At 39.8% G+C, this 25,115-nt stretch overlaps 1 protein-coding gene across 1 annotated transcript in view; it reads left to right on the top strand.

Moving 5' to 3' along the window:
- Positions 1–2,764: 2,764 nt before the first annotated feature.
- The window catches only part of LOC110967889 (uncharacterized), a 34,670-nt gene continuing 12,319 nt past the window's right edge, over positions 2,765–25,115 (top strand). The window contains exons 1-13 of the mRNA XM_051960721.1: positions 2,765–6,071; positions 6,317–6,406; positions 7,231–7,354; positions 7,438–7,540; positions 14,762–14,875; positions 14,967–15,083; positions 17,423–17,583; positions 18,976–19,122; positions 19,580–19,682; positions 20,964–21,092; positions 21,309–21,491; positions 21,599–21,852; positions 23,117–24,064. Coding sequence (XP_051816681.1) covers positions 6,053–6,071; positions 6,317–6,406; positions 7,231–7,354; positions 7,438–7,540; positions 14,762–14,875; positions 14,967–15,083; positions 17,423–17,583; positions 18,976–19,122; positions 19,580–19,682; positions 20,964–21,092; positions 21,309–21,491; positions 21,599–21,852; positions 23,117–24,064 — 2,492 coding nt within the window. The 5' untranslated portion in view covers positions 2,765–6,052. The remainder of the gene's footprint in view (positions 6,072–6,316; positions 6,407–7,230; positions 7,355–7,437; positions 7,541–14,761; positions 14,876–14,966; positions 15,084–17,422; positions 17,584–18,975; positions 19,123–19,579; positions 19,683–20,963; positions 21,093–21,308; positions 21,492–21,598; positions 21,853–23,116; positions 24,065–25,115) is intronic.

Here is a 25,115-nt window from a genome sequence, read left to right as displayed (position 1 = left end):
AAAAATAACAGCTGTCTTAATGTAAGTAGTTGTAGCTAGAAGAGGTTTCTAAATAGTGGTTTCCAATAAATATGTAAGTCTGTACAGGGTTTCTGTGGGTTTTGCCCAATCTTGACGCCTTGTCTTATGAAGGAAAATCAAGCTGTCGTACCTTTAATATTTATGCTGATATGTTTACTTGGTGAATATTGATAAAAACAATTCTGTATTTAAGCTATTTATCACCAAGTTTATATCATACAAGGTGGCCTGCAGCAATCCTGTGATGTAGATGGTGTGATTTTATTATTACTGCTATTGTTTATGTTTTACGTAAAGGGTTTTGGTTAGTTCTTGTAAAGTGCTAAATAAATAAGCATTCTTTGCCTCAAGATATCATATGTACAAAAGTTAGGCAAGAAAACCTGTTTGACAGGAAGACCACATCTCCCACAATACCTGGGAGCGTCTGGGAGCCTCCACTAAGCCACGTTTCACCCTGATAACCTGACCCACATGCACAAAGAATGACACAATGGATGAAAACCAGTCAGTTTGTTTCTGCTTCTTCTGAAGTGCCAAGAATGCCTTCAATGGAAAGAATACTGTCATTCATGAGGAATGTGTCGCTCCACACTGACACCTGCTGGCTCTTAAAATCATTACAGGTAAAATTTAATTAAATAATTTTATCCCCCGCCTCCACGAAGTGGAACAGGGGATATAGGTTTGGCCTCCATCCGTCCGTCCGTCCAACATGAAGGGGACAGCTTTTCTCGGAAACTATTACAGCTAGCATTACGAAATTTAGTGTGTAAGCTTCACACCATGGACACCTTGATCAAATTCGAAAATGAGACCTGTGCGATAATATTTAACAGAGTTATGGCCCTTGATCACTATTTTGGATACAGACTCATAGGCATCACATGTGGCGGGGGATATTGATGACCATGTCATCTTGTTAAAATTTATATATGTATGTGGCTGTGTATATAAATATATATAATATATATTTGTTTAAAACAAGTTACAGCAGGTGCGAGATGCAGGAAATGAACGAGTAGACAGATTTGCAACAAGAACAAATTTATTCACAAAACCAGGAAGAATACAGAACTACAACCAGAACAAGTTGTACAACTCAGGGAACCAACCTAGGAGCCTCTAGAAGCAGGGAAGACTAACAACAAAACAAACCCAAAAGCTAAGGTTAATCCACTGTTGCTAACACCAAGGCAGGAGAACAAAATAACAAGGGAAATCTAACTAACAAAAACTAAGCAACCAGAACTCTGTACTAAAACCCAAAAGCTCAACCCAAACTGCTCTTGACTATGGGGAGCTAACACAGCCGCAATGCTAACCTATGGGACAACAGGTGATTTTCCTTGACCCAGCCAGAATCCACAGAGGACCAGGAGCAGACCAAGGAGTCAGGTAACCAAAAGCAAGTTGAGGTCAGCATGGAGGGACAAAGACAGTCCGGCATCAAATGACGACTGACGACGGTTCTTATAGGAGGCCAGGACCTGATTAGCTGGCCTCCACCTGCACATGATCTGCTGATGACAGATGACACACACCTGGACTTCTCATCAGCACAGCACACACCTGCAAAGAAAGAGAGAGCAAGGCCGAGGGAGGAGAGAGCCCTGCCACAGCTCACAGCCTAAGCTGTGGCTGGAACAAAACATGTGACTTTGCATGTTTTAACACCTTATTTTGCAAAGAAATTAACACATTCTTGCCATCTGATGATTGCACTTTAAAGAAAAGGCCCTTTATTTGTCACGTTAAGATAAAACGGAATAAAATGTTCCTTCTCCAGACTTTACAGTGGAGCCTGGAGGTTGCCTGATCTCAGACCAGCTCTGTGTCCCAGCAGGGCCGTACCCTGATAACCTGACCCACATGTACAAAGAATGAGACAATGAATGAAAACCAATCAGTCTGTTTGTTTCTGCCTCCACTGACGCGTGCCAAGAATGTGTTCAATGGAAAGAATACTCTCATTCATGAGAAGGGGAAGTCAGCGTGACAGACACATGCTGGAGGACATGGAGGCTCAAGAAATGTGGCAAAGATGAGTTTCTGACTTCGAAGACTCAAAAATGATATTTGAGCTCTGGAACACCACTCAGCAAAAACATCTGAATCTCTATGATGGCTGACGGTGGATTTAGAAAATTATCTGGTCACAAAATACATTTCTCTGATCTTATGATTTGCATTGATATATATATGAATCTTGAATGAGTTTGTCACATATACAGGATGTACTGCACTGTAAAATAAAACAGCGTTTTTTTAAAATCTGTAGCTGTAATGTCTTTAGTAATTTATTGTTATTTTACAGATTTTCCCATTGTATTTTTAGATTACAGAGATTTACTGTTAAAATCACATAAAAATGTTCATTTAAATTTTAACCATGACACAGAGGAAATAAATAATAATAATAATCATAACCACATCAGTAATTATGTATTTTGAAAAAAACGGTTACCCATACATGTATGTTTTACTATAAAATGACAGTTTTAATGCATTACATTGGACTGTAAAATATAATTTTACAAATTTTTACACACTGAACTATGAATATTACCAATAAAATATAAATACATTACTATTTTACAGATTATCTATGTTTGCTAAGTGACCTAATATCTTGTAAAAATTACAGAAAAAATATTAATTTACATGTTAACTATCTGTTGTTATCTGTAATCTCTTTCTGAAGTTTCTACAAATCTACAAAGGTCCATTTTCAGTCACCTATGATTGCATTTGTGCATGAATGAAAGGTCAAAAATAGAAAAAGCAACAGTATACTCACATAGATGTGGACCAATTCATCCATACACTGCATTTCCAGAATGGCAATGCTCTGCCATAATAGATACTGGATGAAAGTAAAAAAAATCATGTTGAAGCTGAAACCATTTCAGCTTACAGTCGTACAAACAGATGCTTAAGAATCAGTTTCTGAGAAACAGAAAACAGAAACTATCTTTCATCTGTTACTTCTTTCTGTTTAGTTTCTTTAGAATGAATAAACAAAAACAAGTGAAATAATAATAATATCCTCAGCATGTTTTTGTACTGTGGGAGGAAGCCGGAGTACCCGGAGAAAACTCACATGTGCACAGGGAGAACATGCAAACTCCATGCAGAAAGATCCTGGGAAGGCCGGGACGTGAATCTGGGATCTTCTAGCTGCGAGGTGAAAGTGCTAACTACCAAGCCACTGTGCAGCCAGGTTGTTCATAATGCTTTGTAAAAATGATAGTTCCTTAAATGTGAACTACTTTTTTGCACTAAAACAAAAATAAGTAGTCTGCTATGATTTTACACATGTGGCCCATTTGAAATCAAATTAGGCTGTATGTGTCCCTTGAACTAAAATGAATTTGACACCCCTGTTTCACACCTTTTGGAATTGGAATCGTCTGCAGCCTGGTCTGAATAGTTTGGTCGTCTCTCTGAGTGTTAAATCTGACATGAGGCTAGAGTTAATTGATTCATGACTCTTGGTTCAGTTAAACAAAAGGTCACAATGACATTCTCAGCAGGTATGCAGTCAGACCAGTCCAGTGTTTTAACAGAACAGAGGGACTCGTTCCCACACAGGAAATGCGTCCTGCACAGGTGATCTGACTGGCTGCCAAACAGCCTCCACACAGGGCTCTCTGATAATAAGAGCATTTGTTTTTATGGAGACACTGAACAGAAATGGGAATGTTTAAAGGTTTATTCCTGCACAGCATGTCATTTGGAGATTCAGGGAAATGCTAGATCCTCCAAGGTCCACTCCCTCAGTGCTGATGTGTTCTGAAGAAGTGGTGTAAATCACAACAGTAATGAAATCAAAAGAACTAAAGGCCCGATCTACAAGAAGGAGGACGACTCTAGTGGCCTAAAGTATGGAAATGATGATAACAGACATTTAATGGGCTCATAACATCCAAATCAGGACTGTAGCTGTGAAATTCACCCACACCTGAACCAGAGTTTTAGTGATTTATTCTGATTTTAAGCTTTTTAAGGTTTTCTAGTGGAAATGCACTATGGGAGTTGTAGTTAATGTCTACCTAAACAAAGACAATGTCACAAAGAAATTGTCACAAAGACAATGAAGCTGGGCCGTCTGACTTGAAAGCAGCTATTGTTACTGTTAACATTAACACTTGCGATTTTCCTGCAGCGTTGTGTCAAAAGTCTTCTGCAGAAAAGGTCTCTTTAAAAAAAAAATAACATAGTAATTAATGAGGCCACCAAAGTCCCAGAAGATTAGGTTTTTTACTCCACCAAGGACGCGGGGCCTTGGTAGAGTGATGTGATGACTGCCATTAGTTTGTCTATCTGTCTGTCTGTTTGTCTGTTAGCAACATTCCTCAAAATTGGATGAACAGATTTGGAGAAAATTTACAGGAAAGGTCAAAAATGACACAAAGAACAACTGATTAGATTTTAGCAGTGATGCTAAAATCACATCACATCAACAACTGTGTGCACGGGATTCATATTTTGTGTGAACAAAACAAAGATTCTTCTGCAGACTAAATCCGTGAGGACAGAAAACACTCTTTTACGCACCGATTGGAAGCAGAGTGGTGTAACCCACTTTCTGTAGTTTTAAGAAAAGAATGGGTTCAAAGTTTTGTGTTTTCAAGAATGGTCTAACATTTGAAAAGCCACTGTAACGCTATATTTGGGTTGTGGGTTAGACCACTTTACCAGTAAAATCTCTAGGCCATCAAATATTACAGAAATGATGTAAAACTCACTTCTCATTTTTTTGTGGATTTGACCACTCTGCTTCTAATGTCCTCTTATGTCTTCAGGGGCCCCATGTTGTGTCGGTGTACGGATTTCAAACTCTGAGACAGCATTTGAACTTAAATAAACTTCTTTTTCTAAGGTTTAGTAGATAATGTTGTGTCTACAGTCTTGTTTACCGAGGACTTACAATGGACGGTATTAAGACAAAGACTGCCAAACTTCTTAATGTTCCTCCATTTCCAACACATAGGCCACAAAATGACAACAAATAGCATTTGACATGTGATACTGTTGTGTCTCTAAATATTTGGTTCATTTTTGCAGATGTTATGTGTCTTTTCAATCCTTTGGTGTTTCTCAGTAACAGTATTAGTCATAGTTGTAGTAGTTATAGGCTAGTTAGTAGTACTTTTAGCATGTTTCAGTGAATGTTTTGTGTATTTTTGTGTCCGTTTTACGGCACTTTTGGCCTCTCTTGGAAGTTATTTTGAGTATGTCTGTGGTTTTTGTGTCTCTTTGCAGTCATTTTGTGCCAGTTTGTGGTAGTTTCATGTCTTTGCGATCACTCTGTGTCTCTTTGCAGCACTTTTGGTCTCTGAAGTTATTTTGAGTAGGCCTTTGTCTGTGGTTTTTGTATCTCTTGTCATAGTTGTGTCAATTTGTGGCAGTTTTTTTGTCTTTGGGGTCATTTTGTGTCTCTTTTGCTGCACTTTTGGTCTCTCTTGGAAGTTAGTTAGTTTATGTCATGTGGTTTTTGTGTCTATTTACAGTCATTTGGTGCCAGTTTGTGGTAATTTTATGTCTTGTTACAGCCATTTTAACCTAATCAGTTTGATTAATGTTTTATTTCTCGTTTTGTGACTCTCCGACATTAACAGTCACTTTAAACACTGGTGCCCCTTCACCTATTAGGGTTCAGAGCCCCTCCAGAATCCTGGCTCCGGCCCTGTCCATTATTAAACTGATTGGACCGGGGCCGGGTCGTGCTCCACAGTTTCTGCCCATCCTCCTCCTCCTGCGTGTTTTCTCCGCCCTCCGTGGTTTATAAATGAGCCGGGCAAGCTGCAGGCAGCGGGGATCATCAGAGCAGCAGGACACCGATCAGAGGACACAACATGGCGGAGAGACGCTGCGAATAGCCGCCGTCCAGGTGCTTCTGTCCGGCTGCAGGGCAGTAGAACCGCCCGGTTCTGGCTCGGTTCCGTGGATTTACAGAGAAGCAGCAGTTTGCTTTTAAGCAAGAGTCGAAAAAAGTGAAAAATGATCCACGAGTGAGGACTTGGAGATGAACCGACACGCAACAGGTAGGAGACAAGTGCAGCTTCGGAGGAGGTCAGCTTCTCCTCATTAAACCTCCAGCTGGACTTTTTATTATTTTTTAGTTTTACTTCATGACTGCTGCTGCTATCAGGCTGCTCTGTGGAAGTTGCTCAGGAATTTGCTGGACCAGTTCCTCCAGCGGTCATATTGCAACCTAGGCTAGGCTGTCTGAAAATTCTTGTCGGGCGTGTTTTCAATAAAAATAATCGTTTCCTACCGAACCTTTCAGACGTCCAGGAGCCGGTGCAGGAGAGCGGCTCCTCCTACCCGCCGCTGCCCGCCGATCATGTGCTCAGCTCCGGAGCGGTGCTCTTCCCTGGTCGGTATCAGCCTCCATAGTGTTCTCTGTCCTGTACCTGCTCTCATCTGCACTCTGAACTGTTTTAACTCGAAGTTATTTCACATTTTACTCTACTTTTGCGCAGATTTTTGAAGTTTTGTAGACTGATAGACAATAACTTGTAAAATTAAAGGGAAAAAAAATCTCAATTTCCTTGTTAAACCCCCAAAATTGTGAAAACTATATTGTACACTTAAAACAACCTAAAAAAGTTATTTTTGTAAGTGTAAATATAGAACATAATTAGTCCTTTGAAAACACTCAACCATAAAATTGCCCAGTTTTTTTCTGTATTTAAATTACCAATTAATTAATTAATTAAAATAATTTTACATATATTTCTTCATATTTAAAAGAAAAAAGTAGTTATATATTTTTCCAAAATCTTTTTTTGACAGATATTTTCCGCTTGGTTAAAAACAGATATCCAATACAATTATGGGGGAAAAAAACACAAATTTATGTTGACCTTTAAAAAAAAAAAAGGCAGAACTGTAGGAATTGTACACATTAAAAATATGAATTTTAATATTTTTTGTTCTTTTTTTTAATCACTGCATTTAAATATACAAAAGACAGGATCATTTTTCTGATATGTACCTATTATTATAGGGTTAGCTAAAAATTCAGTCATCAGCAAACTTGGCCAGGAAATGAATAATGATCTTGACTAATCTGGGAGGATTGACACAAAATTGATTCACCGAAAATGTCCCTTAGCTTCCTATAGATACCTGATGGTCTTGTCTTTTTTTGCTGGAATGCTATGATTTTGAGGTAAGCGGTGTTCTCTATCTGTGCAGGTGCTTTTGATCAGCACGGCTGTCCTTTGATCGTGTTCCCTGTGGATGGACAAACCAGACTCTCCTCAGAGCTCAGCAAAGCCGAAGTGGTCGACTTCATAAATTACTTTCATGGGCTGCACATGTAGGTGAAGCGGAGTCTGGCTTACTGTGTCGGGTAGAGTTTGTACAAGATGTGCTGATGGTTGTGGCGTTCTTTTCCAACAGTAAGAAGCAGGAGAAGCCGAGTTTAGTGTCGGTGGTGGCTGATCTAAGGCAGGCTTCACTGGCTTCAACCAGATTCATCGCCGAGACTCTGCTTCTACTCGAGGTATTACTGTGATGCTTTGGTTGCTTTATGTCTGAGTGTGGTGTTTTTGACATGTTTTAGTAGTAGTCCTTTCGGTTTTTTGTGTGGTGATTGCATCTTTTCAGCCGGTTTGTGTCTTTGCGGTCATTTGGTGTCTGTTTTTCTTGGGTGATCATTTATTTGTTCCTTTTTTGCATTTCTTTGTGTCTCTAGTTGTTCTTAAATAGTTGAGTCTGGAGGTCCGTCAGAGTCACTGTCAGATTGTTTTTGTCCTGTGAATTTGCAAAAACATAGCATACACCCTCATCACATTAGCATCTTTCCAGTGTTTGATCTGTAATTCGATATCATCCATGTACAAAAAAGGCATCTAGATTTGTACTGTATTTGGAAAATGGGGTCCTTGACTTCCAAGATGGGACCTCATCACCTCAGTGAGTTATTATTGTGTCACCCACAGCTTGTACTGAGGCCTTCGGAAGGTTTGTCCAAGTGTAAAACCCTAAAAGTCCATAACAGAGAGTACTAATTGACCTTGTTTTCAGTTGGATGGTTCCCAGTCAACGGGTTTGTTCTTATTGTGTTTTTTTGTATCGGAGGTCTGTGGAGGAAAATGGTTTTGGGCTTCAAGGTTTTTTGTTTTGTTGCAATGTATCTAGCTCTCCTAATAGATGTGCATTCAGTTGACACACTCCAAAACTTGGCCTCTTTGCCTTCTATACAGTAATAACAGCCAAGCACAAACTGTAACATTTTTTTGTGCTTTTTTGTTAGTGCAGTTAAATTCTTACATTTACACCATCTGTACTAGAGCTGCAAGTATTAGATTAATCAGGTCAATATATAATTAAGAGACTTTTGAAGTCCATGAGCTATATCTTGCATACATTTTTATTAAAGGTAAAAAGCTAATGTTTTTTATGTTCATTATGATCATGTCTTTAAAAATTCCGTAATTATTTATTATGGAAACAGTCACTTAATAATAGAAGATGACTGGATGTCACTAAAATGTCAACTAAATAACCATCTGAATTTACTAACTAATTTGCTTAACAATAATAAAATTAGGTTATTCAAAAATGGTTTTGATTGTGTTATTTTTATTAAGTTGACATAATCATGACTGATATTTCTTTTTTGCCAGTATATCAAATTTTATATGGAAAATAACAAATTGTATCTGTCTGAAAAGTCACTTTCAGCTAAGTTGCCCATTACAAAAACGCCTCAAGGAAGTGTGCTAATTCCAGATCACATGACCTGCTCCACATGATGTCATTTCCTCCTGAAGAAAAGACTGGCAAGACTTTCTGCGTTATTTAATATAAAGTAGTGTGTGAGCCAAGTGTGGATTTATAGCATGTCAGCAGTGTTACTACAATGTCTTTATAAATAACTTTCAATTTTACTCAGTTGTGTATATATAATACTTTAGAAGAATGTTTCTCTAAAAATGCCATGTGGTGTTTGGTTTTAGGTGGCCATGTTGCTTGTAGGCTTGAAAACAGCAAAAAATGTTAACTACGTTACAAAAAGACCCGCAATTACATATTGACCTATGGAATTTAAGGATGATTCCAGCTTCTTTAAGGTGACTATTTTCCCTTTTTTAATCCTTTATGACGGTAAACTGAACATCTTTGGGTTATTGACAAGACCAGACATTTTCACCATTTTCTGACCGAACAGCGAAACAATTAATAGAGAAAAGTAATCCACCAATTTATTGACAGCGTAAATACTTGCAGACCTAACTCTTACAAGCTAGAAAAATGCACTGTTAGTAGATGTGTTGCAAAAGTACTCCTTATTAAGGCAAAAGAAACCCTGATGCTGCCTGTGTGTATGCCATGATCTGACATTTTGATTGTTTACATGAAGTAGAAAAAGGAAAAAACCTTGCACAGTAACATGATATACAGTATGTAAGCATCTCAGCCAGTTCTACCAGACAGCATCCGTCAGTGAGGCGTCACTGTAAGACTTTGAGACACAAAAAGATTACCTGCTCTGGTTTTATCTCCAATAATATACACCGACAGTCATTAAAAACTTTGAGACCATATTTTTCAACATAATTTTTATTTTTAAGCCCGAAACTGGATTTTCTTCATATGAATCATTTGTTTAGCATATTGGCAAGCAGAAACAGAAATCTAAAGTTTCAAGAATGATTTCAAAATAAAGAATTTCACAAAAGAAAACGGCACCTGCCAAACAAAGTCACAACAGTCAATACCCAGTATGGCCTCCATTTGCTTGGATGCAGGCAGCAATCCGTCGGCGCATGCTTTGGACCAGGCTTCTGATTGTGAGTTGGGAACAGCCCATACGCCTGGCTACATCACTGTAGCTCAAACCGGCCTCCACCATACCCAGTGCCCGGAGACGTTGTTCATGTGATAGACGCGGCATGATGCTGTTCACTGGACTAACAATGGTGGCCTTTTTTGGGCCTTTATATAGGCCTTCAAAACCCATTCTCAAACTGTGCAGATACTCACTGAGTATTGCTTGGTGTGTATTTGGTTCACTTTTGCAAAGTGACCAACCCATGTGCAATGAATCATGACAAAATGACAACTCATCATTATCTCAACTACCAGGGCACTAGATCATCAGTAAATCCACAATGAATAATTACAACCCCCCTACAAGTAGAATTCTGCGTACATTTCTACCTCAAAGTTTCTATTGACTGTCAGTATACGTCTAGATATACTCTGTATGCAGCATGGAGAGATATTTCAGTTTTATATTGCAGATAATTGTTCAGTACATGTATTAAAGAGTCAGGCACCTTTTCATTTCACATAAATTTGCAGCCATGTTTGCCTTAAGCATGTATTTTTATTCCATTTGTCACTACACTGGCTCATTAGATTATGTAATTCATGCATTTTTCCTCATTCAAGTGCATTTTCCTAAAGTTCTGTCACTGAAACTTTGCCAGTGACAACAAACTTTGTGGGTATTTAATGGTATTTTGCAGCAGAGTTTCATAGAAAGCAAACCCATCCTTCAGATGCATGATGGAGTTAACAAAGGGTAATTTGTTGGTGAGCACATTTGTGTCCAACTGAAGCGTAAATCCTTAATGTTGTGCCACAGGGAGCCTTTTGAGTCTGCTGGTCAGCACCAGCACATTTCTTTTTCTTTCTTTCTTTTTTGTTAAGGTTCAGTTCACATGAATTGCTTCCTGTCACTCGAGGGTTGTGACCGTATGGGTGAACACAATGAGCTGGTCATTACAACTGTAATGTTTTTTGAAGGACAGTAGACAAAGACAGTTCTGTCCATCCCACAAAGCCAAACTGCAGTTATCTGGTCAAAATCAAATTAAGTGTATCAGACCAAACAACACAGCATAGGAGGTAATCATTCACAAGAACTGAAAACCAAACTGTAGTGACTGAGCTCGAGCTTGTTACTGACAGAGGTATAACTAAACCTGATTTACCCATTTTTTTCCCCCTAGGGTTAAACTATCAGTTTATACATCTAACAGGTTTGTTAACCACGTAAATGGAGCCTGTAACTCGATTTTAAATTGTACTTTAAGTAGCAAACCTAGTTGTTGTACAAGCTAACTAGCCTAGCTAAACAGTTGGGGAACCTTTTTTTTTTTTTTTAAGACCCCCTTCAGTGAAAATCAATATTTTTCCTTTTAAATGCATATTATGTATGCTAGAAGACATATGGGTGAAATAAGCAGTCAAACCCATGACTGAGCATTTCCACCTAGAAACTACTGTGTACCAATTACGACCTAAAACACAGGTTCAGACTTCCTTAGTTTTGTACGTAAAGCAAATCTGAGAAGCCAATCCTGTGAAGTTACAGAGCCGGACTTTCTGTATCTTTATTATGAATCAGAATCCGTTTCTGGCTCAAACATTTGCTGCTGAATTAGTCCAATATTCCAACTTTCAATGTGTAACGCAGAGCAGTTTTACAGTCTTTGAGCAGAGTCATAGGTGAGCTGGTGTGCTCGAGCTATGGCGAGTAGCGGAGGGTTGAGCATAGAGCCCTATATGTATGTCTTTTTATGGCAACAGGATTATTTTTATGGAAAAACTTTGATATACAGAGATGTGTTTGAGGATTTCTTTAAGAGACTGGTGGTTTTACATAATAATGGAAGTATTTGCTTGATTAGAAATGGGCAAGAGAGGAGGAGGAAATGTATTTCAGCATAGAAGATGGTGGTCCAAAAGATTTAGAATAGACTTATCTTGTTGCTGTGATTTGCAATGATGTTGGTCGACCTTTTAGTGCAAAATTAAATAAATGCAAAGTGCATAGATCGTGGTAGGTACTTGGGTCCATATAGTTCATGAGACTGCAGTTCTCTGGCTCTGGGGTAGAAGCTGTTTTTAGTCTGTCAGTCATTTATAGGAGCTTAAGTCAGCCTGAGGGTCAAATTGATGATGTCCAGGATGGTTTTGGTCTTTTAAAAATGTTTGCAGCGCTACTAAGGCAGCGAGTAGGATGCCAGGATGGGAAACGATTGGGTTTTATTGCGTGGTGTATCATTCTCAATGGGATGTGCCCAAAAAATTAACGTGCCAGATTTCTTTGTTTTCCCTACTCGCCTGACTTGTGACAGCTACCAGTAGGAGCCCAAAGTGCCTCTCTGCAAACAACACAATGAAGAAGAGTGTCCATTTAAATGAACAGACAACATTTACAATCATTGAATGGTGTCCAAGGCAAGAATTTACCAATATAATGGGCTACTTGGACACAGTGAGCATGTTATCAGACACACAGTATTGTGCAGTCTGAAGCGTCTTAATGCCAGATTGAAATGAGAGATGGACATAATACGCAACACAAATCCCCTCCCCAGCAAGAAGCGGCCAAGAGATGCTGCAATTACATGGCCGGTTTTGTAAATTCACAATGGTACACCAATGGCATTTCCAATTGTTGAGAAATAGTCTTGATTTGTTCTGTTTGCACATTACTGCCTTTAAAATACCTCTCCTTAGAGCTGCACAGGATTCTGCATACTTTCAAGCTGCCAGCTCCAAAAAGAAACAAGGGTCACCTGCAATGTTTTCGTTTCGCTGTCCAGAAATGCTGCACATGGAACTCGTCCTTTTTGCCAACAATGGTGGCAAAGTCGTTGCTGGATTTGGATCAGCATCATTTCCTAGTTTGGATTTGTGGTTTCCTATAGAAAGAAAATGCAAATCCAACACCAGCATTTGGTTTTGGCTGACAAGAATGTGCTATCCTGGAAAAAAGCATCATTGTCAAGATAAGACTTGTGCTTTTATGTTCATCAGTTCAGATGCTTTTGTGGAAAGGCAGCTCTGCGTTTCTGCCACCGGTTCTGTCTGAATTATGCATGAACACTTGAAGTGAGTGTTCTGCAACCCGCGCCGTGATGTGCTCAACTTGTGATCGCCCTATCGACAAGGAGAGCTTTTTTCTGTCTTGCAGCATAAAGTTACGCAACATTTGTTTTCTTGATTCAGAGTCTGAGCTGGTCTTCAAAGTACAATCCCAAACTGCGTCATGTCTGTGGAGCCCATAGTGGAATTCCTGTGCGAGTGTGTGGAGGGAAGCGGGTGGGGGTCACATGCATGGTTGGTCACATGCTTGGTTATTTAATAGAAAAGCCTCTGTGAAATTACATGAAATGAGCACAATTATGTAGGGGATGCAGCATTCTTTTATTTTCTTTTGCATCCAGATCAACTGTTCCCCACTCAAAGAGGAAAAGACTTAATAGCTTTTGTGGTCTTCGTTGCTGGCCTGATGTCAGCCTGCATACTGACATGTTTTATTTTATAATTGCAAACTGCTGGGAATAGGGTCAACTTAACTCAGAGTTGGTATTCTGTCTGAACTTTGTCTGACTTTTGGTGTTCTCATTCTGCAATTTTAAAGACGAATGGATGTATTTTAATGACTCATTCATTGATGAAAGCTAAAGGATTCCCAGTCATCATCATATTATTATGGGATCATGCTTGGCCTCTGGGAACAGCGGTGGGCTATGGGGTATTTTGCATTTGTCAGTGTATTTACAAGAACTGGAATGGAATAACTGTCCCAGATCTTAAAGGCCCCAAAAAAGTCCTACTTTTGCACAGTATGAGCAAAGTTTTGGTAAATTGATAAAACTGTCAGTTTGTTTGACAGGACCTGTGTTACCAGCTTGTTTTGTTGTATCGAAGTAGACCTTTTTTTTGTTTTCATTTAAAAATCCTGTGTCCAGAGGCCTTGGTGCCGGATTGTGGTATTTCTGAAAGGTTGAACTGCCCCTGAGGCTGCTAGTTTGGTAAACCAGTGGGGTTTACACAGGATGAGAACCTTCCACTGCACAAAGGCACTTAAACTTTCACTGATTACTCTTCTGAAACCCACCAAAATCCTTCTCTGAGCAAATCTGAGGCCATAAACAATCAGCCGAATTGCTGAGTCTTCAATCATATTAGATCTACAAGACCTTATTTCAAACTTGGTCTTGACTTTAATTGGCAAGGGCGCTATTTTTTTTTTTTTTTTATTCCTGGTTGCTACTGTTCTCTTAATCCCAGTTCAGTCTTGGAGTGGGAAAAAAAGCGAAGTGAACTAGCAAAATCCTGAATGATCATATGTAGATGTAACATTAGTCTAATAGCACTTTTAGTGTGAGACTAAGCTACTTATCCACATTTGAATTTGTTGTTGTTTTTGTTTAATCAGATCAGGTTATATTAATATACTAATATAAAATGTGTGTATTTGGGTTTGTTTGCATCACTTAATATCAAATGTTGATGCGTTTTAATATTTGTAACAGACATTTTAAGTGTATATTAATCAGCTAACAAGGCTTGGTAATACTTGCATGAGAAAGGTGTGTAGGCCTAATTTCTATATATTTAATTTTTTTTTTTTTCTGAATGTTGCACATACCCCAGTATGGCTCCTAGTACCAATAAAACTGTCAAAGTCTAGAAGAGGACTGTATCAATACATGTTTTTCCTGCTTTTTCTGTTTGGAAACCACCACTACTACTATGTGGATATGACTGTAAAGAAGCCTGGAAATTTGAGTGACAAACTTTGATTTAAATGTATGATCTGCTTGTTTGATTTCCCTTAACTTTATGTAAGAGCTAAAATGCTCCTTTTTATTCTGATTCAGCAGGATGAGCAGTCAAAGTCATCTGATCCAAATCAAAACGGAATTGTTTCCGTTTTTGATTTATTTATTTTTTGCTCTTGTCTGTTGTCTAGTTACACAAGCGGACCGTCCACTGTGTCTACATAATTCAGCCCAAAAAGAAAGACGTTCTGAAGCTGTTGCTGAAGCTCCTGGCTCCGTCAAAGTCTTACACTCCCTCTTTCAAGGCAAGTAAACCAACTCCAACTGTACACAAGGTTGTGTTTAGATTCAGGGAGTAACTAAAGGCTGGTTTCATCTATTTTTTATTTTTTGCAGAAGATACTTCTGAAAGAAATCCCGGAGCTCTCCAACTACATTGACCGAAGCCAGCTACCAGCATCTCTGGGTGGATACCTCATGTACTGTCACCAGAGCTGGGTGGCCTTCATTAAGGTGATTTATTTAATGTTTTTGATTGGTCAGTGTCTCTCAAAAGTTTCTCTTGACTGCCTTCAGTGAAGCCAGAAAGTCCTTGTGGAAGGCTGGCTTTCTTCTTGAGAGTTTAGAGAGCCAGTTGGGTGCAAATCACTAAATTTGTGACTTGGAGACGGTGCATTTTTTCACAAGAAGTCTGCCGATGTTGAGAGCTACAGCTATGAAAATGTAGCATGTTTGTATCTTCAGTGGCTCTGGGTGGCTTGTGATTAAGGCTTATGGTGCAACAGTTATAAGACAAACTGCAACTTTCTTGAAATGCAAAAATGACAAACATGAGTGTATTTTTGTCCCAAAATAAGATCCACTGGTAGTTCACTGTGGTCTGGTCTGAGTACAGAGACGTCCAGGGTTGAAAGGGTTAAAGCAGAGGAGAACCATCCTCTGACCATATTTGGTTTTAATCACCTTTTCATTGTATTTTTATCTGTCAGAATGACAGATATCTGACTGTTTAGAAGATGCTGATGTCGCATAGAAGGCAATCTGCTCAGGTAATTTCTTGGATTGCATTTTAAATCAAATTATGTTGCACCCAAACAGTCTGTCTTTGTTTGTAGGAAAACTGAACCAGTAATTTGAGAGCTCACAAGAGAAGAGTCATGATGTGACAAACCTGTCACCATATTAGAAGACTTAACTACTCTCTAGTTTATTGGTCAGTACAGGTTCAGGTGTGAGTCTGACTTGTTCAGCTTGTTCTCATTGCTCCCTTTACCAGCTGGACTAGATGAATAGTATCTGTGAGTAGCCTAAAAGGTTCCTGTGTTTTGTTTTCTTTGTTGATAATAAAATCTTCTCATTTAATGACCACCTTATCAGGATTACATTCCCTTGGCAAGACTTTAAAGCTCAAGCTGATGTGCAGCCAAGTTTCAGACCAACATAAATGATCAGAAGTAGAACTGACAAATGGATATTTAAATTTGATCACTCATAGAAACAATATTGCAATTTGCAAGTTAGCAACAATTGAGGAGCTTTTCTGACCGGTTACGTTTGTAAAACAGGAGTCTGATTCACAGCCTCGCTAAGAATCTGTCTTATGATCAGTCAGAGGGTTTTACACAAAGTAACATTGTGCTGCTGTCCTCAGCAGCTGTAGTGTTTGTGTGTGTGTAAACACACTCCTACACGCACGCTCACTTATTCCGCTGACGACTGAAGCGGCACACAAATATTGTCTGTTTATCGAATCTCCAACACTGGGATGGAATAAAGGCAACATATTTATTCCAGCTGAAGATGGCTGCTTTGTGATGAAGAGCTCACTCAGTCAGGAGGTGTTTTAATTTATGAATCCACTCGTGAGATTCGTCTAAGCGGCCCGCGTCTATTGTTCGTTACCTTGGTGAAGCTTGTGCAAATGCCTCGCGTAATCAGCTGACCTTATTAGCAAGTGAAAGGAGCCTTCTTTCTATTAGATTATACATTCATTCATGTTCAGTTGGGCCATGACAGTATTCATTAAGCATGGCAGAGCTCTGCCTATAGGAGGCCTGTTTAGGATGCAGCCACACTATCTGCACTGGATTTACATGTAAGCTGTGAGCTGAACACAAATCAGTTCAGCCATAGTTTGTCCACCATCAGGTTGAATGTATTATGAAGATAATTTAATTATAAAGGTGAGTGTAACTCATGATTTTAACGCTCTGAACGTTGAACAGTTTCGGAATGTTTTTAGCTTACCGTGAGCTAATTTTTCAGAATGTCCTTTGCGCTGTGTGTTATCATGCCATAAATCATGAAAAAGGAAAAAATGCAATTTAATCTTTTGGGTTGTTTATTTTCTGAAAAATATATGTTGGAATCATATGTACAGCATTCCTCCAAGTAGCCACAGGTGCTGCCAATACTGGGGTAAATTGTGCCTCTACATACTAGAGCTCTTTAACTACAAACATTTTTGATTAATTTTGACATGATCCTTTCTGCTTTGTGTATACACAGCCTGCAGTTCAACCCAGTAATGATGAATAGTTCTTGAATAGTTGTTCAATTGTAAGCTTGTGTCTGGTTATTCTCCTGGCAGAACTGTAGAGCAGTTAAAGGATGGTCAGGAAGTTGGAAAATCCAGTTGTTTTCTCTTTTACTATTTGTAGCTTTGAGTAATTTAAAGAGGACATAATTATTTCACCGACAGCTGGGCAAGTGTTAAATACTCCTGCTTTAAGCCAAACAAATATAAGCATTAGCAGTGAAAAATACCAGTATCTGCAGCCTGTATGTTAACTAACACGTTACTATGACGGTGGCATTTTAAAATGACTCTGGCTCCTTGCTGCTCCCTGCAGGAGATTGATGCGTTCGTCCAGGAGTTCCTGTCTGTGGTCCAGCGGCTGCCCTCATGTATCTCTACACTACAGGCTCTGTCCAGGCTGCCGCTACCCTCCACCTTCACCGAGCTCCAACATTTCTGCTCCACAAATGAAGCAAAGTTCCATCAGCTCAGAAGGTCAGACTCATGACTGCAAGTTCAACTCTCACAGACCGGTTTTCAGTTCAAAGCGTGGCCTGTCTGAATTTTTCAACCCCAAAAATGTAGTAAAATTAAGTGTACCTTGGCCTTCTAGTTGCACCAACAGGTAACTGTAGATATATGAACGAGTGCAGTCATTTTCAATAAACAATTAAAAAAGTGGATCCGAGGAGCACAGTTATTTGACTGCAGCTTTTTATAACTGTCACTGAATGCTTGGAGGTAGCATTTTGTAGGGCAGTTCTTGTCTTGACTATCTTCTTATAGGAATTTACTGTGTGTTTAATTGTAAAGTAAAAGTACGACATTCTCCTCGTTATTGAATCTGTTCTTTAAGTGTGGAATACCTTACTTTGATATATGTAACACATTTTTACTTCACCAAGGAATGGCAGAGTTATGTGATGATCGGCGTACATTTGTCCGTCCGTCTGACTGTTTGTCCATTTTTGAGTAATGTTGTGAACAGATTTGGATGAAATTTTCAGGGATGGTCAGAAATCACACAAGGACCAAGTGATTGGAATTTGGCAGTGATGTGCATTTGTGAGAGATTTCTGTATCATTGTGAGATAGTGGTACTGTAACAAAGGCGAACATTTCTTGACTGTTGCACCCCTCCATTTGAAGTGGTACATTCCACCCTGTCTAAGTTGAATACATGAAAGTCATGTCCGGGCGAAATATTTCAAATATTTTAATTGGAAACTAAATATGAAAAAGAACATAAATCTGACCAGATGGCTGATGCTAGCTAATAGTTTTGTTTTGTTTGTTTTTTTTGTGCAAATTTGACAGTACTCTAAAAGAAGTGAAGTTTAGTCTCTAGTCTTCTATGTATACTGTTAAATAACTTTAGGTAATTACATTCTTTTTTGTTTACTGCATTAATAAGGAGAGTTCTTATGTACCACCTTGTGCTGCTAATGTATTTATACCCTGTGTGTTGAACTTAATCTTAGAGCTTTGCTTGTAAAAAAATGAAAAGTCATGTGCTTTACTCAAAGGAGCACTGAAAGAGCAGGAAACATAATCAGTCATCTTTGTAGTTTTGTAACAACACTGCTCTCTGGGTTTAACCACTTCTGAGTATCAAACATGCTGTAAACTTGAATTTCCAGGTCCAACGCAAAACTAAGGTTCACTGACGGGCTGCAGAGCTTCGCAGTCATGTCCACAGAAAAGGAAACTAAATTGTGGGTTTGGAAAGATGCTTTTGCTGTGACCTTATTGTGGCTGCTGAAATATGTTGCAGTGAAATCTAAGCAGACTGAGTACCAGTGCAAAACGCAAGAAGAAAAGCTCTGTTTACTTGAAGCCATTGGTCACAGGCAGTATACTGATATTGTTTGTGTCCATGTTATGCAGGGAGCTGGGTCTGGATGAGCTGCTGAGGCACTGTGACGGCGTGGTGGAGAAGCTGCGTTACCCTGACAGGGAGCCGTGCTATCAGGCCATGGCCGGCACTGCCCTCTTCACCCACACCGCCTTCGACATGGTGCAGAACCACAGCAGGTACTGCAGGCGGCCGCCTCCATCACAGGAAGCGTTCTCCTTGGCCTTTATCTTAATCCTCCCAACAACGCTTCCCACACATACCATACAGCGGTGTTGCAATGATCTCGGGTTGCACAACGACTAAAGCACCGTGGCAACATGAGTTTGACTAATAAGATTTTCTAAGCTGGTGCATGTTGGATAATCTATTGAACATTTAATTCTTATTAATTTCTTTAGGTTTCTTTACATCACACCATTTTGCTTTGAATATGTGGAAAAAAAAAACCTTGAGTGACATGCCTTATCTGCTGAAAACAATGAAACTGTTGGGCAGATTTTTGCATTTATTGATCAACATTAGTATCTTTTACCTTGAATTTTTACAACATAAGGCCAAAAAATCTTGCACAAAGTACTCTAAAATATATGAATAAATGATGCCAGTGATGAAAGGTCTTTCTCTTTTCTACAGAATAACTGCAGCTGTAGAAAAAGTGGAGCTTCTGTGGCACCAGGCCTTTTCTAAAGCTCACTTGCAGCTGCAGGTGTTCCAGCTGCGCGATGATGCGCTGCAGGTAAGTTTCACACCAAACTTGTTCGTTTCAGTTTATGAACAAACTGGGGTGTTCTCCCATTTGTGCTGGGTTTATTCTCATTCTACTTTAAAGTGAACTCTGCAGAGATCTGTTGAGGCAAGACTGAAAAACTGCAAGATTTAATGGTGGCAAACTTGTGATTCTTGCATGAACGTAAAAGTTTAACTACTGATAATTAGTTTTTTAATAATGAATTATCGAGGAAGCTGTATATATTTAAGTTCTGCATGCGTTTATGCAATTAGCTTTTTGTTAAAGGGATTTTCCAACCACATTCCCCCAACAAAAACACCAGGCCCCTCTTATCAGTAAAGCAGGAGAATTTATCAACCGCAGTCAAGAAAGCAGAAACGACTGGTAGCAGTGTTACTTCAAGGTAAACCAAGGTCAGACAAGAAACAAAGATATGTTTTCTCAGAAATATGCTGATTAACCTTAAGGGGAATAAAGAGATTTATCGCATCTATCTCGCTAAGATAACCAGAACAAGAGAAAAACAGTTCATGGAAAAAAGGTCATTTACTCAAACGGCTTTGGTGCCAACAATGTGGCACTAGATCTTCTGGAATCAAGTTATTTACGAAAACAAGCTACAAAATGGGTTTTGAGGTCCAGGACAGAAGTGAAATGCTGCTGTTAGATTGATTTAAAGACCTACAAAGGTGTTCACATGGCAACGCACACACTTAAATACAAAAAAGAAACGGTGTATTGCTGCCTTTAGATCAAGGCCAGTTGCATTGTCCAAATCAAGCCAGCTACAGGCTTTAGTGTAGGTTTTAAATTACAACTATGGTGTTCTGTGGAATGGAAGATGATCCAACACTGATTTTGGAAGATAAACCATGTTTGACTTGCTACTGTGATAAATTCTTATTTGCCTCTTATTTAATGATGGCCTGATGGATTGAGAGTTTAAGTGGCTGTTGTAAGATATCAGGTTACCTCTGACTAGTAGTAGCAGTAATCTTTATTTGTGCAGCGCTTTACTCAACAATGTTACAAAGTACCTAAAATTTAAAAAAAAGAGACAAGACAAGGCAGATAAAATGGACCTGAGCACACAGGAAATAAAAGCTTTCAATTACATTAAATAAGAATAAAGTGGAAGAAATAAGAACTTCTGTCAAACAGTTCTGAAAGTTTTCACAAATATAAATTGTAAGGGATTTAAAAGACTTGGTTTGTCTGAGTTCAGTTGGCATGGACTTCTATAGAGTGGGACTCTTTCTAAAAGCTGTGAACCAAATGTGTTTGCAGATCACAGAGGAGATTGAAACTCTTCTTCAAGAGAAGCTCCAGCCCTACAAAATGGACATCGCCAAGGACGCTGCAAAGGCTGCCATGATGGTGTCTGAATTTGAGACTTCCATTCACACTCCTGCCATGGTACTGACTGTAGATGTGGTGTTCTGAATTTTACCTTGTGGTTCAGCTGTTGTGTTGTGTAGCTTCAATCAGACTTCACTGTGGCTCAGATTCTTAGTCCTTAAAGGGCGAATGGCCGACATCACGCTGCCACATTCTCCGTGACTTCGATAAGTGCTGGTGTCCACTTCGCTCGGGACTTTAAATTACTTGAAAATTGCCACTCTGACCTTCCAGGCTCTTGTTCGCTGCGCCGAAGACGTGATCCACACGTTAGCGGAGATCCTGCCGTTGGACGGGCAGATCAGGGAGAGCTGGGTTCTGGATCTGGAGAGGCTGAAGGACAAACTGCATTCTGCTGTGCATTACATTCTCCAAACCCTCAAGGCAGCTTCCAGCTACCATCACTACTACAACAAGGCAAGTCCTGATCAGTGGAGTGAAAGTGAGAATACAAAGTGCTCATTGCTTCTGATGCCGTTTCTTTCCAAGAGTAGCAGATCTGAAGCAGTTTGTTTCCTCTTCAGGCCAACACCTGGTACAATCTGGTCCTCTGTGAGAACTTCCTCCAGGAGCTGCTGTCAGGTGTCAATGGAGACACAGTTTCCTCTCAGCGGCAGAGGAGCAACTGGTCGACCATCCCTCCATGGAGACGGAAGCTGTCCACCTTCCTGAAGAAGAATCCTCCTCCAGACATGGAGGAGCTGCTACATCTGGCCCATCTGTCCAGTTCCATCCCAGACGATGAGATCCAGCAGGCGGGCAAGCAGATGTCTCAGAGGTACAATCATAGAGGGAAGACCATGGCTGTCTTTGTTTTAGTTTTCTTACACCATTTGCTTCCAGAAATGTGGAATGTTGGTAATTAAATTGCCACCTATTTTAGAATTAAAGGACAACTTCAGGGTTGTGTAAGTAAATCTGGTCCTGATTTTTTTTTTTTTTTTTTTTTTTTTTTTTCCAAAGAATGCAGCCTTTCATACCATGTTTGAGACGTGTAGTGAACCTAGAAACACCCCATCATGACAGGAAGTTGACTCACTTTAATGCATATTCACTTAAAAAGAATCGCATAAAGAAATAATGGAGCAACAAGATTTTTTTTCCCCTAATTTTCATTATGTTTTCATACATCCTCCCTGTGACCAATTTGTTCAAGTAGATTATGTTTGAACAATTTGCACTAAACTAATGACACTTCCCTGTATTTCAAGAACTATCAGCTTCTGCAGACAAGTGGGAATACCACTTACTTTATTTCGTCAGAGGGATGCTGAATCTTTATTAAATGCAAAACAATTGTTTAGAAGTCACTGGTCTACTCACCATCAAAAGGACTGGAGGACAGGACTGAGGATAAATCTCAACGGTCATAAAATAATACACAACATAGATGATACTTATTTTTAAGCTTCAAACTGGTCTCACTTGAGAAATTAATCCTTTTTTGGTTTGCATCTACAAAAAGTTCCGCTCTGTTTTGTCTCCAAACTGTGAGTCATTATAATGTAACAGAACAAAAAGATTATTTGTTTAGCTTTTTTTTTTTGCCTTGGAACTTTGAGCCACATCACCTGATCTTCATCTGTAAAGAGACTTTGTATCGTTGTCATAGGGATAGATCTGTCCACACTCAAGCTTGATTGCGCCTATATTTTCAAACCAAGCACTTCCATAGCGTCTGTATATGTTGGCTTCAGTTTCTGAATATCCAAAACATCTGCTATGCCTTGATACCCAGTGATACTATCAGACAAAATCACATTACCCTTTGATGCACAACATTGGTCAAAAGTCACCCAAATCCAATGGAAAATGGGTATCTCTGGACCCACACTGCACAACAGAGGGTTAACATATCATGATACATTATATCCATGTTGCAAACTTTGTTCTATTTCTACAGATTTGCAGATAAGTTATAGTTGTTTTGGCATAGACTGATCATTACCAATATAGACACTTCTGTGGGCACACCAGTGTTTTAGATTATTGACAAACATTTTCAGATACTGTTGTTTAGTCTTTTTTTTTTTTTTCTTCAGGTGCATGACCCTGAGGAAGCTCCTGATTTCTTCAGGATCGGTGGCAGTCAGGAACCTCCAGCTTGCTTTGCAGTGGCAGTATGACTTGTTGCGAAGCAGCCACAGTAGTCCGTCCCCTGCTGAGGGCGCTGCAAACGGAACAACAAAGGATGATCAACACAGCCCCTCAGAGTCTAACCTCACTAAATGTGAAGGAAGCAAAGAAGCTCTCCATCTTCTTGGAACGTCTCCTTCGATCGCGGTTCCCGTGATGGTCTTGGCCGATGGCAAACCTCCCTCCCTCAGCTCATTCGACTCTGGTTTCGATGGAGCTGGGAGCAGCCAGCTGGAGGCCTGGGGAGGCAGGGAAGGACTGGAAGGTCTGTCCAGATTAGCGGGGACCAGAGACTCTGTGAGAGCTGCCTCAAGTTACCCTCAAATCAACGAGGAGAACTTCTCCAGTGTTTCAGACTGTGAGGATCACAGGGAGGAGTTTGACTTGGGCTCTGTGGGAAACTCCTCCAGGGCGAGCATCAAGATCATCCCCAGTGTAGCGGTGGACTCGCTCAACTTTGAGATCAAAGTGAAGCGCTCGGCTGCGCTGCCCAATAATCCCTGGCTTAGCTTGCCGGTGGATGACTTGGAAAACTCGTACACGGTGACTATTACACAGAACCCAGCACTGCAAAAGAGAGACTCGCACTTTCACGAACCCTCAGCCATCCATTCTGCTGCCAGCCAGACCAGCAGGTCTCGAAATCAGCCCACACAGACGGAGGCTTTGAGCAGCGACAGGAGGCTTTATTCCCAAAGTGGTTTGGAGGATCCTGAGCTGAGCCCCATTTGTAACATTCTCTCCAGCACTATTACCGATGGAAGAGACAAGTCTGTGTGTTCAACAGCGGGGATTCCTACTCTTCTCTGGGATTCTTATGACCTCCATGAGCAGAATCCAGATACCACTGATGGGTAATGCTTGTTTGGCTTCACTCAGCAGCAGCCACTATAGTCAGAGGTGGTAACAGGCCTGTCCTTAAGAATGCATTGCACTCAAGCAAAGCACATTTACAGCTAAGTGACAACGCTGCAGATTTACCACCTGAAATACATTTCACTTAGAGCTGCTGATTCCTCATTTCAATCTGTTGGCTGTTGATTTTGGCAGGCTTGTGTGACAGCTGTTGCCAGCAAGATTTATGAGCTCTAGTTAAACGTAATTAATGATGAGCCTGTACAGCTATTTTACACCCACACAGCTGATCACATGCGTATTTTTGGCTGATTGGACCTCTCCTCAGGGAGTATGCTTTCAGTTGTCAGTCTCCAGCTGAATCATTTAGACATGTTGGACATTATATGGGGAAGAACTGCTTCACGTAAACGTTCCTAATTCGATAAAGATTAGCAAAGAGCTGTTAGCCTACACTCATTTCATTGTAGTGTTCCGAACCAGTTATATCAGGGAGAAGGATCCAGTAATGAGGAGGACTTTATTCAGTGTAACCTTGTAGGCTCAGCATGTGCTACATTTGGACTTCACTATGTCAAAACTGTAGGTAGTTGACTAGTTATCCAGGTAGCAAAGTAGAACAATACAGACCAGTCTTTTACCTGGTAGATCAACTAAAACTGACATGTCATCCTCAAAACACTTCATACGCCAAAACTCTTTCTTACTAGAGCTCCAGCACACAGCCTCAGTCCGCCAAACTATCTAAATGTTTCAGACATTTGCTACCATGAGCTGGTCTGATCTTACCAGATCAAGGAATACTGTGAATGTATTAAGACTGTTATTGCATGAGTTTAAACTTTGACCTCTAAGAGAATTAATGGGTTTATGTTCTTTCAAAATCACTATAATAGTCAAAATGAGCAGCTTCCATTTGGAAATGGTATTTGGTTTTCTGCCAGAGATGGTGATGCAATGTACTAAACAGTAGAAAAACTCATAGTGCGCATGTTACTAGCGTGTACTAATAATTGCTTTGACTGCGAGGAGCTGCTATTGTGACTAAAA

Source organism: Acanthochromis polyacanthus, chromosome 16 (genome assembly GCF_021347895.1).
Source record: "Acanthochromis polyacanthus isolate Apoly-LR-REF ecotype Palm Island chromosome 16, KAUST_Apoly_ChrSc, whole genome shotgun sequence".
In the NCBI taxonomy this organism is placed as follows: Eukaryota; Metazoa; Chordata; class Actinopteri; family Pomacentridae; genus Acanthochromis; species Acanthochromis polyacanthus.
Note: the sequence above shows the minus strand (reverse complement) of the source record. Positions and strands in the feature narration are given on the sequence as shown.